This window comes from Akebia trifoliata, chromosome 3 (genome assembly GCF_017979445.1).
Source record: "Akebia trifoliata isolate Shusen 1 chromosome 3, ASM1797944v1, whole genome shotgun sequence".
Taxonomy (NCBI): Eukaryota; Viridiplantae; Streptophyta; class Magnoliopsida; order Ranunculales; family Lardizabalaceae; genus Akebia; species Akebia trifoliata.
Window position 1 is genome coordinate 12033373 of NC_141377.1, and position 21185 is coordinate 12054557.

At 39.3% G+C, this 21185-nt stretch overlaps 1 protein-coding gene across 2 annotated transcripts in view; it reads left to right on the forward strand.

Annotated features, from left to right (window-relative positions):
- LOC147405999 (choline/ethanolaminephosphotransferase 1-like) overlaps positions 1-21185 on the forward strand; it is a 37060-nt gene that overhangs the window by 11076 nt on the left and 4799 nt on the right. For both annotated transcript variants that reach the window (XM_086433915.1, XM_086433914.1), the window contains 6 exons: positions 10279-10373; positions 10517-10585; positions 18311-18380; positions 19013-19076; positions 19151-19191; positions 19276-19360. In XM_086433915.1, the coding sequence (XP_086290041.1) occupies positions 10279-10373; positions 10517-10585; positions 18311-18380; positions 19013-19076; positions 19151-19191; positions 19276-19360 (424 nt within the window). The remainder of the gene's footprint in view (positions 1-10278; positions 10374-10516; positions 10586-18310; positions 18381-19012; positions 19077-19150; positions 19192-19275; positions 19361-21185) is intronic.

The window sequence follows — 21185 nt, forward strand, 5'->3', positions numbered from 1 at the left end:
TAGAATAACCGTAAGCTTGATATGCGCAAGTAGGGTAGGCCTGGTCTTGAAGATCTCTGTAACTTAGTATGATCAATCCAAAAGATCTTCGTTAGGTGAACAACTCCGCAGAGTCAGTGGATATCCAAGGATTGCCGCTCGAAAAGGGGGAAATCCTGATTCGCAGTTGGGGATTATAAATAGCATAGTAAGCACTATTGAGGAAGATCTTTTGGGAAGATCAGAGGTCTAACCAGTTTTCTTAGATTATTTCCTCTGCTTGTCTAACTTGAGAGTAAGAGTGATTTTGGTAGGTACCACACAGTCGTGGAGGGGGAGGTGCTCAGAGCGACTTCGGATCAGTGTGGCAGGGTCCATCAAAGCCGTTGACCAGATTCACAAGTAGTGTTACCAAATTTCTAAATTGCTTTGTAACTTTTTCTCCTAATCTCTGTATTTTTCAGGAGCTGACTTCGAAGAGGATTTTTTGCAAGGGGCATGAGAGGGATGGGATGTACTTGCTTGGATCTCAACCTATTACAACTCCGGCTTCTGTCCTTCTACTCTCTGGAAGCCATGCTTTTTCTTCTCAATCTTTATATTTGTGGCATGCTCGCTTAGGACATGCTAATTTTCAACACTTATGTTATTTATTTCCCACTTTAAAATTTTTGTAATGGACACAAATTTCAATGTTCTGTGTGTGAACTTTCTAAACACACGTATTTCATATATTTCTCGTTTGCATTGATTTAATGCAATACTTGATTTAGTTCACTTTGATGTGTGGAGGCCTTCCCCTGTTACTACTTTTACTGATCATCGATATTGTGTTACATTTATTGATGACTATTCTCGTAGTACTTGGGTTTATCTGATGCGTTCTCGTTCTGAGGTGTTTTTTATTTGTCAATTTTCTTAAAATGATTCAGATTCGGTACAATATTACTGTTAAATCTCTTAGATCCGATAAGGGGGGGGGGTATATATCTGATGGGATTCTCTCTCATCTTCATGAGCATGGTATAACATGTACTCCTGAGTAGAACGGGGTGGCGGAACGTAAGAATCGCCACCTCATGAACATTGTTCGATGTTTTCTTCGAGGAATGCATGTTCCTAAGGCATATTGGAATATGACTGTCCTCTCTGCGGCTTTGCTTATTAACCGTGTTCTGAGTCGCACCTTAGAAAGACAAGTACCTCTTCATGTCTTTCAACTGGATTGCATATTTTTTCCCATTACACTTTGAGCCTTTGGGTGCATGTGCTTTGTCCAGGATAGAACTCCTAATCGCACAAAATTGGATGACAAAGCCATTCGATGCGTTTTCTTAGGTTACTCCTCTATGTCAAAAGGGTATCGGTGTTATGATCCAGGTTACACTTTCTTGATGTCACTTTCTTTGAAGATGTTTCATATTTTCGTTCCACATCTACTTTGCAGGACCTATCTCTTATAGTTTTGCCTTCTCCAATTTTTTTCCATCTTCACCAACGTTTAAGGTCTATACTCGTCGTCCTCACCCTCCTCCACCTTTGCCAACCTCCTCATTGAATTCGGGTATGTCCTCTCCTACCTCTACGCATATTCTTGTCCTTATTCCTTCTATTTTTGACTACTTGCCTATTGCTATTCGCATAGATAAGCAGGGATGTGTGACTGATCATCCTATTGCCTCATTTATTTCCTATCAGGGTCTTTCTTCCCCTTATCAGGCCTACCTTCCAACCATTGATTCTAGTCGCGTTCCTTGGTCTGTATTAGAGGCTTTGCGAGACCCTTAGTAGACTAAAGCTATGATTGTTGAGATGGATGCTTTGTAGAAAAATAATACCTGGGACCTCGTTACCCTTCCATCTGGGAAGCGGACCGTTGGTTGTAAATGGGTCTTTATTGTGAAATATCTTGCCGATGGGACTGTTATTCGGTGTAAGGCTTGCTTAGTTGCTAGTAGGAGTGCAACTTGGTCTGGTTCAAACTAAGAACCGAACTAAACCTATAGCTTTGGGGTGGTTTGGTTCGGTTTGGAACGAGTTGCGGTTCGGTTCCGGGTTACGAAAATGGAGAACCGATCAATTTAGTTCGATTTTCGGATCAAGCTTGTATAGAACCGAACCAAACCGAGAACCGAATCCCTATGCAATATATATATATTGTTGAATAACTCTTATTTTATTAGTTTTACAGATTTTTTGTCTTTTTTAGTCTTTTCACTTATTATACCATGTAATTCCCTTAAAGCCTAATTAGGGCTTAGTAATGAAACACTTTTTACTGTTCTCTTATTTTTAACTTGGTATCAAAGCCAGGTTCCATCTTCTCGCCTTCCTCCTTGCTACAACCCCATTGCACAACCCCTCTCGTAAATTTATCTTACAACCTTTCGGTTCAGTGTAAATAATCACCAGTACGGCGGTTGTTTTACTGCATCCCTAATCGCAACATGCGATAGGGTCGTTAAAAATCATTTAAACCTTACAACAATAGCATGGCAACATCAGGATTGCTGTTCTTAGGCCAACTGATGGCTCTAAAGGCTTCTGGCAATAGGTTCTAGATTGTTTTTGGAACTCACGATCACAGCAGGGCTGTTGTTTGCATCATTTGGAACCCATGAACATAGCAGGGTTGCTGTTTGGAACCCACGAACATAGCAGGGTTGCTGTTTGGAGTCATCGACCATAACAGGGCCATCGTTTGAGGCCTGCGACCACTATAGGAGATCAATTTTGAATTTGCGATCACTACAGGGCCATCGTTTGAGGCCTGCGACCACTACAGGAGACTTGTTTTGAACCTGCGACCATAGCAGGTGCTTTGTTTGAAGCCTGTGACCACTGCAGGGACATTGTCTAAGTATACGATCAACACAGAGGCTGTTTGAAGACTTGTGTGAGGTCGACAATCAGCACAAAAGCTGTTTGGAGACTCATCTGCAACCTGCGATCAACACAGAGGTTGTTTTGAAGCCTGTACTCATAGCAAGGGTGTTGTCTGGAGGCTCATCTAAGGCCTGCAATTAGCACAGGGTGCTTCTTTTGATCTGTTTGGAAGGCTGTGATCAGCACAAGGGCTGTTTGGAGCCTGTACTCACAGCAAGGGTGCTGTTGAGAGCCATCTCCTCATCCTCTTTGAACTCTCCTCAAATCAAAGTACATAGACTTTTTTTTTAATGGCTTCTGGGACGTCTTCTTCCTTGATCACCGGTAATAGTAATGGCTCGAGTGATCTTTCTTCTTACTCAACTGACTTTTTAAGAATTCAGATTACTACCGTGAAATTAGAAGGTCCTAATTATCTCCTTTGGGCACGATCGGTTGAAATGTTCATTGGTGGAAAAGGAAAGATCGATTACCTCATGGGAGCGGACAAACAACCTGCATGGACCGACACTTCTTACTCTCACTGGTTTGCTAATGATTCTATGGAGTGCTAATGATTCTATGGTCCGGTCTTGGCTAGTTACATTTATACAACCACACATTGCGGCTGGGTTTATGTTCTCCTCGACAGCAAAACAGATATGGGACTCCGCAAAGAGCATTTACTTACAATGCCAAAACAACGTCCAGATCTTTAACTTAGAGCGTGAGATTTCCCGTCTTTCGCAAGGTGATTCTTTAGTTACCACCTATATATCACATCTACGTGTTCGGTGGGAAGAGTTGACCTATTCCTTGTCCTACGCCTGGAAGGATCCGTTTGATGAGACATTATGTATCAATTCTGGATAAGAATCAAGTTTTCCAGTTTCTAGCCGGTCTACGAGAGGAGTTTGAGTATGCAAGAGTTCACTTATTGGGTATGGATCCCTTTCCGTCCCTACAGACTGCGTATTTTGATGAAGAACATCCGTTCGTCCGCCATTGTTGTTTTCCAACCTGGGTGAGATAAGACATCTTGAAAAGTCTTAGGAATAGAGGTGGAAGATGTAGGTGATATAAATGAAGATAATGGAGGTGACAATGAATCATATGACACAAAATTAGAAATTAGATGATTTGTAAAACATGAACGAGTACCCTTATGAAGAGAAATACGTAGCTTACCTAAGGATGGTCTTGAAACTACCATTGGAGTGGGAGAAGGTGGCATAAATTCCATGACTAGATCTGTAGATGATGAAGAGATTGGTGCCTTTTGTGTAGTGATGGTCGTTCTGCAATAGACTTGAATAGGTAGTTCAGTTCCAGAAATAGGAACAAGAACAAGAGAACATGATTAAAATCAAGATCGGTAGTGGACACAACATAAAAACAAGGTATAAATTCAAAGAATGTAACATCTGCACAAACAAAGTGTGTTTAATGTTGGATTATAACACTTGTAACCATTTTTGTGAACGAGAATAACCAAAAAATACACATTTAAAACTTTTTGAACCTAACTTATCAGACACAACTATAGACTCGAGGATGAATGTGAAACAACGGAAAATTTTATGTGGAGAGTTACTAGCAAGAACAAGTGTAGGCATGTAGTTGATAATATAACACACAGTAGGGACAACTTCACTCCAATAAACTTTGGGAACTTTCATCTGAAATACCAAAGCATGAACAATTTCCAGAAGATGTCGATTGTTACATTCAACAACCGCATTTTGTTGTTGAGTATGTGCACTTTGTTGAGGAGTATGTGCACATGAAGACTTGTGAAGAATACCACGAGACTGCAATTATGTATTAAGCCTATCAAGAAGGTACTCTTTGACATTATCAGAATGCAAAACACATAAAGAAGTGCCAAATTGAGTCCGAATTTCCATATGAAATTGTTGGAAAGTATTAAACTATTTAAATCGATTTTTCATTAAAAGTAGCCAAGTCATTTTTGAATAATAATTCATAAATGTAAAAAAATATTTTAACCCAAGATATGACAGGGTTTTTGTAGAACCCCAAACATCTGATGCACTAATCGAGAAGGACTCGATCCTAGACGACTAACACTAGTAAAAAAAGGGACACAATGATGTTTACTAAGTTGACATGCTTCACAATTAGAAAGAGCATTATACAAATTGGGAATTAAACTACATAAGGTACAAAAAGATGAGTGGCCAAGTCTACAATGCCACTGAAACTCCTTTGAGGATGAATGACGAGGGCTATGAGTAAGAACACTATCAAGAAGGTACAAACCATCCACCTCATGCCCCCACCAATCGTCTTCTTTGTCTTTAGATATTGAAACACACAATGACCAGGAAATTTTTTTCATAGAACAACTTAATTTCTTTATTAGTTGGCCAACAAACAAAAGACCTAAAGAAAATTTTGGAACATTAAACATAGATGATGAGGAAATATTAGGTTGTGGTTGAGATGTGCCTAACCCAACTACTTTAGAAAAAGAACCATCAGCCAACTTAACATTTGGACATGGAGATGGACGAATACAAGACAATAGGTGAGAGTTACCTGTCATCATGGTTCAAAATTTCATTTCGTTTTAGTATGTTTCGGCCGAAACGTATCGGTTATTCAGCATACCGAGACGAAACAAGAGCTGTATCGAAACATTCAAATATGATATTTGATTTCGCCTATTAGAGATCCAAGAGAGAGAGAGAGAGAGAGAGAGGAACGGACCTGAGAGTTTTAGTTTCAGTCGTCGGAGTTCCACCAGTTGCCAGATTCTATGGAAGTTCTTCAAATCAAGTATTTCTTTTTTTCATTTTTTTCTCCTTCCTTTTCTTCTCTTCTCCTTCTTTTTGCAATTTTTGTCTTTAAACAATGAGAACATTCCCGATATGTGCCCTTGACCTTCGTCTTCACTTAAAGACTGTATTTTAGGAAAGCCCCCTATATTTTGTTAGAAATTTGAGTTGCCCTGTGTTTTCAAATTGAGGACATACCCCTTGACTATGGTCTCTTATGAAATGTGAGTTTTTTAACGTTAAAGAATGTTTCAAATGTTTTGCTATTGTTTTGATTTTTCGATTCAAAATGAGATTTTAAACCTTGTCTGTCATATGATCAAAAACACCAAAATCAATGATCTAGGGGCTAGTGGAAGACAATAAACAAGTGGATGTCATATCTGTTTGAGCTAGTAGCAGTGGGAGAAGATTTGTGCGACCAACTTATTGTACTCTTCTTGAGAGATGACAATGGACTCTTTATCTGTGTTTTGATCAGATGGGACATACCTTTGAGTAGCATTTGGAGTCGACTGCGCAGAACTATTAAAGGGATTTCTAGTGAAATTGCAAGTCATAGAAACCCATATATGAAACCACAAACCTCTTATAACACTTGTGGTGAAATTGCAAGACTTCTACAACAATTTTGGTGAAATCCCAAGCCCTAGAGAACTCTTCTGGGTAAATCACATTGTATCTTGAAGGCCAGAAAAATAATTTGAAGCTTATTCACCATACTACCACAACTAACCACGAACAACTGATGGAAATCCCTTGGATTTGTGATCACATTAGGGATATTCTTTAACCACAAAGGCAAAGATCCTTCAAACAAAGGATTTTAACCACAACTGTGATTATGGAATTAGATCAAGAAACTCTATTTTATACCAAAAGAGGAAAAAAAAGAGAAGGGTGACGGAGGAAGAACAAGAGAAATAACCAAAAAAATGCAATCACCAGACCTACTTTGATACGATGTTGAAGATTGGATTAGGGTTTAGAGAAGAGAAATGAATGGAAATAGAGGGGGGAGTCGAGCTTGACTCCTACCCTAGAGGTCGTGGCCTTTGTATATCAATGAATAGAAAAGGTAAATTACATTTATACCCTTTTTCATTAATTTTAATATCTAACATATCTCATTCAAAGTGAGAGAGGGTAGAGAGGCAACAAATTATAGTTTTGGGAGGATTGTTGGTGTCGGTCATCTCCTTTCAAAGATCAATTCCCAAACCGGTATGCTATTTCCTCAAAGTAATGACTTTTTTATATGAGCAATGTTTGGAAAGGGATATCTTATGTGCTTCCAAAGTTTTGCAAATGGATCTCATTCAAAGTGAAAGAGACAACAAGGTATAGTTTTGGGAGGATTATTGGTGTGGGTCATCTTCTCTTAAAGATCAATTCTCGAAATTGGTATTCTATTTCCTCAAAGTAATGACTCCATTCAAAATTTCATCGATCATTCCAATCATACATCTGTTTGTAATTCTGTCCAAAGAGGATTGGAGAGTTTGGTTCATAAATTGCGATGGGTCCTTCTTAGTCAAGTCATTTTATTTTGCTTTGTCATTATACATGACTCTAGGTTCTTGCTGTTCCCTAAAGTTTTCGTTAAGGGTCCTAAGTCTCATTTAAGGTGGCATTTTTAATTTGGTCAGTGGCTTTAAGAAAGTAATGGGGCCATCATATGTCATTTGTTGTAATTTAGTATGTTTTGTAGCTTGTTAATGGCTTGGACGAATTTAAGGGATAAGTTTCTTTTTTATTGGTTTTCGGTTATTTTAGAAATTTGATTTGAGTCTGAATACTACTCATGTCATTTTTATTTAGGTCTTATTCTGAGGGGTCAAAACTTGTCGTAATAGGTTGATTTTTATGTCATTTGAAAGGTTATTCAATTACTTATTCAACAAGCCCAAGATTTTGTGAATTCGATGTGTTTTGAGAAAGTCATGGCCAAAATACTGATAGAGTGTCAGTTTTACACGGTATTGACTTCTCAAGGCCAAAAACGTCAATGTGTAAGTCAATGTTTGGATTAGGATTTTGAGTTTAATACGTAAGAGCCTATATATCACTATTGTAATTGAATTTTTAATAGTTTATTGAATAAAAAGGTTTTTTACAAATCTCTTCTTGAGATCTCTCTAGTGATTTGGATATGGTGTGAGTCAATCTTGGTGTGATGCCAAGGACCCTTTGTTTGATTTCAAGGTAATTTTTCTTTTTTATTATTATATTATCTTCATCTGTTCGTCCTCTTCATATCTTTTTTCTTTATCTTCTATTTTAGATTAATTCCTAACCCTAGCCTAAATTTAATTACAATACCCTATTGAAAAATATCATAATTGCAAAACTTCATATTTTATGTATCCAATTGGTCATTGTTTAAACCTTTCACAATGGCTAATAACACATTTTGAGTCTAAAACCTTTTCTTGAAACCCCTTTCTATAATTTTATTTCTTTTTCACTACTTAAGTAGCTATTTAGCCTTTCCACCACCCATCTCAAAGTAGGTCACCCTAGAATTGATAAAACCTAGGTTATCCTACATCAACAAGACTGTGCAATTGGCTAAGTCTTGTCTGGGGATATTGTGTGCTTCAATTTTTGTTCTGTACTTAAATGCAATGGAAAATCTGTTGATTACCTTCGCATTGATTTTTCGTTCACCAGGATCATTTGGTCTCATGTCCTAGTGTAATTTCAAATCTCTTAGCCTTCTAGGTCAGTGTTTTCATTGTTTCTTTGTTGCCAATCCTTGTGCTTTGGTGGTGGGATGGGGATTCTTTCGAGGCTAATGCCATTTACTGTTTGCTGGTGCTAATGAAAGGATAAGAACAACCACATTTTTCATGATAGTGAGAATTCTTTTAATGAAGTTATTATCTCTATATTAGGGCTTATCTTATTCTTGTGTGAATTATTTCCAGAGTTTAAGGTGTTGTTTTTCGATGACTCTGTTTTTTAGATGGGAGCATGTGTGTTCTAATAGCTCAATCTTTTGGAAGGTGCTTTGGTCTATGTCTATTGTGTCCTTGTGTTCTTTATAGATCAGTGTTCTCGACTATTTGCTGTGTGAGGGAAGCTTCCATTTTCTCTATGCTGGAACCATTTGAAGGAAAAATGCAAAAGATGCTTTGAGAATGTGGAGAAGTCCTTGGAATAGATCAAAGTCATGTAATTCTGGTCAAAGCTTCATAACGAGTTTTTGGTGTGGTGTTTGAGGATTTCGATTTCATATGAGAGTCCTTGTCAATCGAGCCTCCCTTGACTGTTAAGAGGCAGTCCTCTTGCTGTATTTCTTTGGGTTTTTTCCTTGTGGGTTTTGTAGGCATCTTTATTGCTTCCTGTCTAGTTTGCCACCTTGGCCTTGTGATTGAATCTTTGTGTATTCTTCTGCTTCTGTTTCTTAACAAATGCGCATACTCAGTCATAAAAAAGCCATTCTATTTGTGCCCACCTTTATGCTCACTGCACCCACTTTCTCTAGTACATCCCACCCAAAATATTCTTTAGGTGGGTGCAAATAGCCTGGCCCGTGGAAAAAGGCATTAGGGATTCACACTAATTAGAATAAGGCCGGCTGACATTCTCTTTGGCCACCAACTAACTTTAGAAAGAGCACGCATAGAATTGTGTTTTTGAGTTCCATATCCCCCCACCCACACACCCACTCACACACACACACACACACAGGTGTGTTTGGAGTAAGCCATTTAAGTAATTTAATGGTGTTTTTTTTTTGAGTAGTTATTTGGTAAATAGGATTAGGTTAGTAACATCACTATTGAGTAGTAGGGTGCGTTGTGAACCTTGCACACTTTTGCATTTGGTCGGTCTTCACTGCCTCCTATTAGCTGGGGTTGATTATTTGGTTGTTTTGTCAGTTGGAAGGTTTTCTATCATTTCATAGATCTAAAAATTAACATTTTTCATTATGTTTAAACTTCTTGTTTATTTGTAATTGTTAGAATCTATTTATTAATTCACTAGTCATCATCACAGCCCAATGTGTTTTCTTTTGCTGATGCATTTATATATTCCTTTGGTTGGCTTGATTAGAAAATAGTTCTTAATAGCAATAATTTCCGTAAGTTGCATCAAACGGAGAGGCATCTGTAGGACTACCCAAGCAGAAATTTCAGGATTCTGAATACTTGTTGAGTACATTCCTGCTGCATGTAGTGATTAAGAATTTTTGTTTCTGGAAGTGCCAACTTAGCTAAGTTAGTAAGATGTGTGGAGTGTTGTTCCCATGTCCTAGGTTCAAATCCCCTTAACCCAACTTCACCTTGCTAACCACTAACCTTTTACCTGTCAAAAACGAAAAAAGAAACAAGAAAAGAAAAAGAATGTTTGTTTCTACTAAGTTCCTTTCTCATGCTTTCACCGTTCCATGTTTTGTAGATGTAATCGTTTGAGGGGACATACTGGTTCCCTCCTCCCCCTCTCTCTCCCCTTGCATTTGACCCACACACCCACACCCACATACATCCCATGCACCCACAATCCACACACCCCACACCACACACACACACACGTGAATTGATTATTACCGCCATTTACTTTCATGTGAACTGCATTGTTGGAAGTTAAGTTAGTGTATTAAATGATTATGTTGTAATTGTTCCAGCTTTTTCACCAATTCACTTATTCTCCCGGCAATAAATGGACCTACAGAAGGCCTCATGCTGATTTATATGGCCCATTTTTTTACAGCAATTGTCGGTATGCCCCTTAAATTTAATTATCGTTCCAATTCATCCCTCTAATATTTTATCATTACATTTTAGTTCAGTCCTAATCTAACTTAATGCATTTGAGTTTACGGTTGTCTTATTCCTTAGATAGTTGATTCCTTTCCTTTTCAGGTGCGGATTGGTGGAGTCAACCCTTCGGGAAGTCTATTCCCTTTCTGAGTTGGATACCATTTATTTATGGTGAGCATGGTATTAAATTTCGATAAATTTCCATGAAATATACCGAAATATTTCCATTTCCACAAGGTCCGACACAAAATTTAACTAACAATTTCTTTTATGTATATATTTTGATGGAGATCACTATTCATTTCGTGAAATATTTCGGTGAATGGTGAATTTTGACCGAAATAATCGAATTGTAGTTATAAAAACAATATTTCGGTTGAAATATTTTGATGAATAGTAAATTTTCGATTAATCGAAATATTCATGCAAGTATGCATGTATAATCCTTCATGTTCTAATTGGTTAGATAAATTAGAAACTTTTTAATACATATTTAAAAGATACAAAATAATATGATAATGCAAGAGTGTATTTTTTTTATACTTTATGATAATGGGAGAATGAAGTACATAATAATTTGTTCATTTAAGAAAGTGAGTTACATATTAAGGTATTTATACTTGTTGTGACATCATTTTCATTTCCATGAAGCATATAGTTGTTTTAGGTTTCAGACTATAAGATACTTACGTGAACGTGTAGCAAAACGTCATTGATCTTCATTTCCACAATTCATATGATTATTTATTATTGTTTGATTAATTATGAGTGTTTTATCATTTTCTACAATTTCATGAAAAACTTTCTACATTTCCATCATTTCATAGTATTTCCATCATTTACTTGATAATTGTATTGATTTCAACACTGGTTGAAATATTTCCATTTTCAGGATGACCGAAATGGTCATCGAAATCAAAATTTAATACCTTCATGGTAAGAATATCTTCAATATGGAAAATTTCTATTAAGAATTAATTTGGCACTAAACTAATTGTTAAATGTTTTCTTGAAATATTTTGTTGCCATATTGATCATGAAATTGTAATGCTGATGTCTACTTCCACATAGTTTAAAATATCAAAAAACTGGTAAATCCATGATTCACAACGATACACATTGATGCCTTATTGTAAAGCATAAGTAACTTGGGAATATTATGTTAAAGCTCTTTGGCCCTACTCCTATTTATACTAAAGAAATCACACTTTTGTTTACTAATTCACACTGATGCACTAAGATATTCTACATATTTATGTTTACTGCCTAGATATGCTACTGTAGATGATAAAAGTGTTAAAAGGTTTGAGTCGAACAAGTGTCTAGATCCTGATTGAAAGGTGAGTTAGATAGGACTCCGCGAAAGTGGTACCCAAATCAGTTATGCAACCCAGTCCTACTTAGCTGCAGGATAGGACAAGGATAAATTCCTACTCTGACGTCAAAGCAGGGAAAACGAGGTAAGCACGGCGGATCTGATCTTCGAATATCGAGGGACCCCGAGAATCAGGGAACCAAAAAAGGAATGATTCCATTTCGGTTGTGATTCCACAGATCATGGGATCGTCCATGATTTGATCCCGAATTTAGAGGAATGAGATTAGGAACCCCTGATTCGGAGGAAATACCTATAAATAGAGCAAAAATCGAGAGAAGATGGGGTTCTTCTCTTTTTGATCAACAAAGAACACTAAATATTCTTTTGCAAAATCTAACTTGATCGTCAGAGGAGTTTTGGCAGGTACCACACTGGTGCTCATAAGCGACAAGAGCAAGGAGCATTCCATCAGGGCGGCAAGGCAGAGTTGATAGCGGTAAGACGAAATCACCTCTACATCTTTGGTGCTTTCTGTGGGAATCATCTTTGCCAGGAGATTTATTTATGAAGGAAGACAATGGTGAGACCCACATGTTCTACAAAAGTTAATTTACCTCTACCTCCTACTGCTCCCTCGATCGAGTCTTTGTTGATGAATTAGATCAACGAGATGAAGTGGTGGCAGGCAACGAAAGATGGATACTTTGGTTAAGGAGAATCAAACTCTGCACTAGTGTCTGGAGGTTCAACAGAAGGAGAGACGAGATCAACCTGGGTGTCAGGTTGAAAACGAGAAAGATCGAGTTTCGGAAGGTAGCTTTGGGTCCAGAGCTTCTAGATGGAAGGAGATATTGAAGTTGTTACTGCTACAGCAACTCAAATCGATACGCTAGTAGGTTTTACCAAAGAGGAAATCAGAGATATGATATGGAAGGAGAATGAAGTTGTAAAGAACGTAAAAGTCAGATTGGCTGTTGCGTAGGTTGTCAGGGGAATCCAGAAATCCCCTTTTACAGTTGAGATCCTGGTGGTAGAGATGCCGAAAAAATTTGTTGCGCCCTGTTTTACTTCTTACATTGGTTTGAAGGACCTAGTGGAATACTTGTATCACTTCCGACAAATGTTAACATTATGGGGAAGGAAACAAAGCTTTGATGTGTAGGCTCTTCCCTTCTATTTTACAAGGAAACGCATTGACTTGGTTCCACACGTTGCCCAATGGAAGCATTGCTTCCTTTGAGGAACTCTGCATGACATTCGTCACTCAGTACATCAACAGGAAGCAAGGTAGGGGTGTAAACACTCTGCTCAACATATCAGGGATTTTATGAGAAGATTTAGAGAGAAAGCAATGGCTATGGAGAGTTGCGATGAGAATACTGTCGTCGTGGCATTCAGAAATGCACTGGCCCCAGACTCTGGGTTGTACTAATCAATGGTGAAGAGTAGGTCAACGACTTTGGCCGAATTGGCCTAGAGAGCATAAAAGTATATCAAACTGGAGGATGATCCACGTAGCTCGGTGTAGTTCAACCCTGTGTGGCTCAGGGTCCCAAGTGATCTCCATTGTCCTAAGTGGCAACACAACCCTAATGACTATTGTGTAGTTCAGCCTTGTGTGGCTCAGGGTCCCAAGTGACCTCTACTGTCCTGAGTGGCAGCATAGCCTTAATGGCTATTATGTAGTTCGGCCCTGAGTGGCTATTGTGTAGTTTAGCTTTATGTGGCTCAGGGTCCCTAGTGATCTCCATTGTCTTAAGTGGTAGCACAACCCTAGTGGCTGTTGTGTAGTGCAACCCTGTGTGGTTCAAGGTCTCAAGTGTTCTTTGTTGTTCCGAAGGGCATCACAACCCTAGTGGCTATTGTGTAGTTCTACCCTTTTTGGCTTAGGGTCCCAAGTGACCTTTCCTGTCTTGAGTGGCAGTACAACCCTAGTGGTTATTGTGTAGTTCAGGCCTGTGTTGCTCAGGATGCCGAGTGACCTTTACTGTCCTGAGTGGCAGTACAATCCTAATGGCTATTTTGTAGTTTAGCCCTGTGTGGCTCAAGTTTCCGAGTGACCTTTGCTATTCTGAATGGTAGTACAACCGTAATGGCTATTGTGTAGTTCAGCCTTATGTGGCTCTAGGTCCCGAGTGACCTATGCTATCTTAAGTAATAACACAATCCTAGTGACTAAATGAGAAGTTCAGCCCCGTGAGGCTCATGGCCTTGGTTGACCTAGGTAATCCTGAGAGGAAATGAAACCAAAGGGAAACAATCTTAAGCCTATCATGACCCTCAAACCATCAAACTATTAAGTGTTTCCTTTGCAACGATGATAGAGAAAACACTTGGGAAGATAGATGGGTTGAGGGGGTTAGGTTGCTTGTCTAAAATGTTAGACTAAGGTGATGCTTGCTTGAGATCAATTTTTGTCCTCATAAAAAATTTGAATGAAGAAAAATGAGATCAGATTAAGGATTGTAGAATCAATTCGATCGAGCTGAGATTAAAACAGACAAAAATGTGAAAATTTTTGTTTTCATTAAGTAAAAGAAGCTGTTACAAAGGAAGCCCCAATTGAGGGTTAAAAGAAACGATTTAAGGAAAGCATAAAAAAAAATGCCTTTACCAATGAGGAGGGTCATCTTGCTTTTGAAGATTGGTTGGCTAAGTGAGGTCGGACTGTGGGTGAGATTGGCCTGCTGAGTAAGATCGGCTAGCTGAATGAGACCGACGGGTTGAGTAGAGTTGGCAGGCTGGGGAGGGTTGACTCGTGGAGTGGGGTTGGCTTCCTGATTTGGCAGAGGAATAGAAATAGCTGCCCCATTTACCTCAACGACCAGTTGAACGGAGTCACCATCAGAAAGGACGACATTCGGCTCACGAGCAGGCTAATTGACCTCCTCAATAAGAGGCCGAGGAACAATCCTACCAAGAACCACAAATCTAGTCTCACAAGGTCAAAGAATTGGAAAGAGGGGACGCGAAAAATCTTCAACAACTTTTGTCTAAGCATCTTCTATCCGAAAGGTCTCCTTGGCATCTTAGAAAACACATTTGTAGCTCGTGAGAGTGGCTTCGTCCTTGATCCGGATGTTGTCTTGTTTCATTCGGTGCAATTGTCTCATGGTCTCGTTACGGTCCTTAGTGGCTTGTTTGTCCTTATCCTTTTGAGCAGCCTCCACAACTTGTTGGTCACAGTTGAGCGGACTTTTTTCTCCAGCTCGGTCTGAAGGGTGGCCAGTGCGGCCTTTCTCTCCATAAGGGGGAACCTTTCAGGTCTTCGATTTCAGCATCCCTCATCTGGATGCGCTCTTTGGAGTTATCCAATTCCAGGGAAAACTCGGTGTGCTTGGCTTCCAACTCCCCAAACTCCTTCTCGGTGTGCGTCAGAGCGCCTTGAAGAGCTTCAACCCTCTCCTCAACAACTTGAGCAGAGGAGGCTAGGAAAAACCAAAAGGAAGGATAAAGGAAATTTGAAATTACCTGGTAGAAGCCCTGACAAAACTGCCCCATAAGCTGCTCAACACCGCCCTTGTCTACGAAGGTGACAACTTCCTCCATAACCATGGGGAGCAGGACATGAAAGATCAAAGAAGCGGCGGACTAGGGGTCCTTAAGGGCGTTGTGTCATTAAGGACCAGACCCTTCCTAGATCGAAAGAGAGAGTGAAGGTCCCCCCTCTCAGCTCCTCCCTACAGTTGGTTTACTCTCCCAAGCCAACGAAAATCAGACCCTCCAGAGGAGTGTTATAATTAATCAACTTTATAGGTTGCTCGGAAGATTGAGCACCTTCATCTCTTAGCCTTAGTCGCCTCCATTGCTGAGGATGATCAGCAAAAACCTTAGCCTTGTCGACTGCCTTCTTATCGGCTTGCCCACCTTGGAGCACTTGGATCTAGTCTCCCTTGGGCTTCCTTCAGGAACCAGTTCATCCTCGGTGCGAATGTGCTTCTTTTTTCCTTAGCTCAGGGACCCTGAAGTTACGGGTCTGAGGAAGATGAGTAACGGTAGGAAGTTCTAAAAGAAGGACAAATTGGGTGAGATTAATGCTTAGGGTGTTGGGGTTGGTGAGATCAAAGGTGGAAAGGGTTGGGGCGGTGGAATGAGAGGCAGTGGTAGAATGATCCCCATAACCCTATTTTAAGGGAAGGTTAAAAGTGCCAACATCTTCCCTGGTTGGGTGGAAAAGATGGGGGTGAGGCGGAGTTTTTCGCAACCTACTCGGTAGAATGAGCAGACTGGGATTGCCTAGAGTTCTCTGCAACCTGCTCGATGGGAAGAGCAGGTTGGGGTGGTTCAATTGGCTAGGAGGCGTAAGGGTTGAGCCAGAGCAGGCTGTAATGCCCTAACCGTTGATTGTGCAATGGTGGTCTTTTTCTTTTTCTTCTCCTTCTGCCGTTGCTTGTTACGCTGCTCCTTTTGGGCTTCAGCAGCGACTAGAGTAGTGGATTTTGAGGAAAGGCCCAAGTAGAGAATGGTTAGACAAAGAATTTCACAACAGAGCAGAGCATGAAAAGAAAATAAAATGATTAAGGTCAAAACTTACCCTGGAAGGTTTGGGGGACTCTAAATCCCTCATGAACAAAGTTGGGGCCAAACTCACTACTGCTAAAAAATGATCAGGGGGTCCTTGTGCTAATCCTTGTTAGAGTTGTGATGCCCCTGAACCGAAGCCTGCCCAGTAGACTTTGAGGATATTGAATAGTGTCCCAGTTAGTAGGAGTTGCCTTCAAGGTGTAACAGGAGAGGAAATCCCGATGAGTCACCTTCAGGGCTTCTACCCTCTCGATCAGATGATAGAAATTCCTCGTCATCTGACCTGAGGCCCTGTTGATCTTGCTCAAGACCCCGCCTTAAGAAGGAAGAAATTGGGAAACAAAGGCCAACATGAATTTGACTTGCGTACACCATAATCTCCCCGTCACGACGCTCTATAGGGTCATTGTAGACCTTGATCGACACACAAAGAGGTAGTTTGTAGTTTTGTCAAAGTTGTGCAGTGTTGAAAGCCGTTAGAGAAATTGGAAGGTAAGAGATAAAGCTTAAACAAGAAAATCCAAAGAGTAAGTTCACAGTGAGAAGACGATAGAAGAATTTGATTTTTCAATAACTCACTTGTTTATAATGCAAATAGGAGAGAGGGAATTAAATGAAATGGTGCATACGTTTGAAAACTCAAATGTTGTAACCTGTGGCTAGGGATTAATGTAGAGATGTAGTGGGACACGTGTAAGACTAGTTCGGCTCGCACAGATGAAAAGATGGCTCATTAATGTTAGGATAACGGACGTAATGACTGCAATTAAGCCGCAAAGCTTCGCGCTTTCTCGAGAGGGTAATTGTAGAGGATAAAAGCTGTAATAGGTCTGAGCCGAATATGTGTCTAGATCCTGGCTGAAAGGTGACTTAGACAGGACTTCGCGAAAATGGTACCTAGGCCAACCATGCAGCCTAGTCTTGCTTAGCTGCAGGACAGGGCAAGGTTAGGTTCCTGCTCTGACGTCAGAGCAAGGAAAGCGAGGTATGCGTGGCGAATCTAATCTTTGGAGATTAAGGAGGGACACCAAGAATTAGGGAACCAAAAAAGGAACGATTCCATTTCGGTTGTGATTCCACAGATCATGGGATCTTCCATGATCTGATCCTAAATTTAGAGGAATGAGATTAGGAACCTTGATTCAGGGGAAAGGCCTATAAATAGAACAAAGATAGAGAGAAATAAGGATTCGCTTTTCAATCAACAGAGAACACTGAATATTCTTCTGTAAAATCTAACTTGATCGTCGGAGGAGTTTTGGTAGGTACGACGCCGATGCTCACAAGTGACAGGGGCAAGGAGCATTCCATCAGGGTAGAGTTGATAGAGGTAAGACGAAATCACCTGTACAACTATCATGAATTTTAATGTTACGACACTACATTTTTAAGTCTTCTATTATAAATAAACAAATTATTTTCCCGATTCTTAGGATTCATACCCATATGTATCATCATTTGGTCAAGGATACCTCTTACACGGGTGGTCAACTGATTGGATGGATATATACATCTATATAATAGAACAGGATAGTTGTCCCCCACCTCCGGTTGGGATTTAATCTCGTCGCGAATCTTGAGGATAACTTTTCAATTTTTTTTCCTCTTCTACCCCATTTTTCCAAGAATACCCTTCAACTTTGTATGTTGCCTTTCCTCTTCTACCCCATTTTTCCAAGAATACCCTTCAACTTTGTATGTTGCCTTTCCTCTTCTCCCCTCTTTCCAATAATACTCTCTAACTTTATTGTCTTTCCACTTCTCCGCCCTTATCCCAAAGAGGATACCAGTGCTGATAGGAGGCAAACTCACAAGCCATTGCTAAGTTACCAAAGCATCTGATATTGGTGGTTCAAGAGTTTATTTCATATCCTTTAAAATATTTGGGTAGTGATGTTTCATTACTTCTGTCTTTATATTGAAATTTTTTGATAATTCATATTTCCAGATTACCTTTATTTTTTTGGAGTTCTTCAATCTCTACTTTTTGCTCTTCGTGTTTTGTACATACATATCCAGAAATTTGACATGCAATCCTTTTCCTTTAATATCAGGAATCCCAATGTACAGAGTTGTCTTATTTGCTTTTACTGCTTTTGGTGTTATACCGACAGTCATGTTCAAGTAAGTTTCTTTTTGTATTCCAAATGGTTGAAAGTTTATTTATGCCCTTGTTTATTTATGTGGCTGTTTGCATCTCAATATATATTATATCTGGTCATTCAAATCCCCTTTTATACCTATTTTGTCGCAACAAGACATTGGTACCAGGTGTTTTGAGTCTTTATCTCAGTATTGATAGTGGAACATTAGAAAGAGATTAGAACAACCAATCTTTATTTTTTGCATTATCTTGACATTGAATTATGAGTTATGAATGATGTCTAGTGTACTTATCTCACTATCTGTTAGTGCTTGTCGTAGCTCACTAGAATTATGGTCATTCTATTGGGTATGACACAACATACAATTAGTCGCATAAGGAACAAACATTTAAGGTTCTAAAAGAGCGAGTTAAAGACCAAAAAGGACATGGATTGATGTGTTGAGCATGAATGTGAAGACAATAGAATACGTAGAACATGGAAGGAGACATAAATTGAATGGAGAAACAAGATTCATTCAGCTGACCCTGAATTTTTGGGATAAGGCTTTAATGATGATCATGATGCTTGTCATAGCTTGATGCCATTACCTCATAGCTGTTTTTTAAGCAAAGGTCACTTTGAGATTACTTATTTTCATGTGTGTTGCAGTGTTCAGAATGTCTATAAGGTTGTTCAAGCAAGAAAAGGAAGCATGCTTCTGGCATTAGCAATGGTATTAGTATTTTTTGTTTAATATTTTCGTGCGAGTTTCTTAATCACATAACTCATTCATCAGTTTCTTGCCAGCTTTACCCTTTCGCTTTGCTTCTTGGAGCAGTTCTACTATGGTATGATTCTAATATTTCTTCTAAACATGCCCAACTTTTCGTGTAGCATATCCATTTCAATACAAAATGTGATTCTTTGTGCAGGGATTACTTGTCTCCATCTGATCTCATAGGAAACTATCCGCATTTAGTTATATTGGGAACTGGTCTTGCGTTTGGATACCTTGTGGTAATATATCTATGCTTGGACAAACATTTGAATTTTGTTTTAAACTATTTAAATAGTTAAATGAATCTTCTCTAGGTTTGTCTGTTGTTATATTTTCTATATATTTTGCACTCTTTGTTCTGTGCTGCATTTACAACATTTGCTAGTAAGAATGTAGGATTGTGTGAAAGATCAACTGTGTGGAGAAATTTTAGTGTTTTATTGAAATTAGGAATGGTAAGTTGCTAAAGAGTGTGGAGGAGCCAATTGATAGATGGATTGAACTGATACAAGGTACTTTTTACTTTGGTGATTACGTCTCATGGTAGTTGTCTAGATAATATAGAACATTGTGAGACCGGTGAGACTATTAAGAGAAGAGAAGGGAGTGTTTGTCAGTGATTTGAGCCTGATTTGGACAAGTCTGCAAGTGAGTCAAACGTAGGGATTGGAAATTTGGTACTTAAACTGAGTGGAAATCCCTCAAGTGATGGAAGGAACTCTATTAATTTAATTAGATGAGTATAGCAGAAGTTCCAGGATTAAGGAGGGTTGCCTCATTGACAAAATGTGGGTTGGGTTAGAACATATGTATCACATAGGAATTTACTGATGTTTCCATTTTGTTGACTCTATTTTCTTGGTGGTTAAATTATTTTTTTCATTTGAGGCCCCCTACCTCACCATGCTTATAGCTTTAATTTCTATGTTTAATCGCTTCCTAGGTAAAGTCGCGTTTTCTAGTGTTCATGGGCTGTTGTGGGTGAAAGAGTTGAAGTTTTTATTATTAATATTTTTGAAAAGTTGTGTCAATTTTGATGAAATTAATACATCATTCTCTATTCTTTTTAAGTACACTATTTTATTCTTGAGAGAAAGACTGGTACAAAGAAATGAGAGGTGGTGCCTATGAAGTGTTATGTCTACAAATTGCATGGGTGGACTATGAAGCAGAATCTCCAATAACAAATATCAATCTGATAACTGTATGGTGAAGTGGCCTTGGTATTAGGAGGTTTAGGTTAGTGAATCAAGCTTTGATGGGCAAGTGGTGTTGGTGGTTTGGCAATGAGGAGTTATTGAGGATGATAATTGCCTCGAAGTTTGAGGATCCTTTGGGGTGGGAGTGTAAGCTGAGTAGAGTGCCGTACGGGCGTGGTGTTTAGGTATTTCTAGTTTGGGTTCAGCCGCAGGGGAGCATATTTGTTATGAGGTGGGGAGGGGACTGTATCCGCTTTTGGGAGGATTGTTAGTGCAGTGAGTCCCCATTGCTGAGTTTGTTCCTTGGGTTGTATTCATTGCCCTTGAGGAAAAGAATGTTTGGTTCTGCTTTCCTGGTTCCAAACGAGAGGGGTGTTTCTTGGGATCTCGAGCTCAGAAGGAGATTGAACGACTAGAAGATTGGAGATGCAGCCGTTATCATTGACTTGCTTGTTGCAACCGGTCCTTCCCTAGATAGAGCGGACCGTCAAATTTGGAAAGGCAGTCTTGACGGGCGATTTTTGATCAGGTCTTTCTATTCGTTGCTTGAATGGAATCATGACCCTTGCTTCCCGGCTTCCTTCATCAGGTCGTCCAAAGTGCCTCCCAAAATCTCTTTTTTCATTTGGTTGGCGGCTTTGAATAAGCTTCCTACGATTGATCTTTTAAGACGTAGGGGTCTTGTTCTGTTGGATTATTGTTGTATGTCTAAATCGAGTGGGGATTCAGTGGATCATCTTCTTATTCATTGTGAGATGGCTCATGGTGTATGGTCTTATTTTCTCTCTCTGTTTAACGTCTCTCGGTGTCAACCCCACTTGTTTGCCTCGCTCTTGCTTTGTTGGAAGACCATCTCTATTTTTGG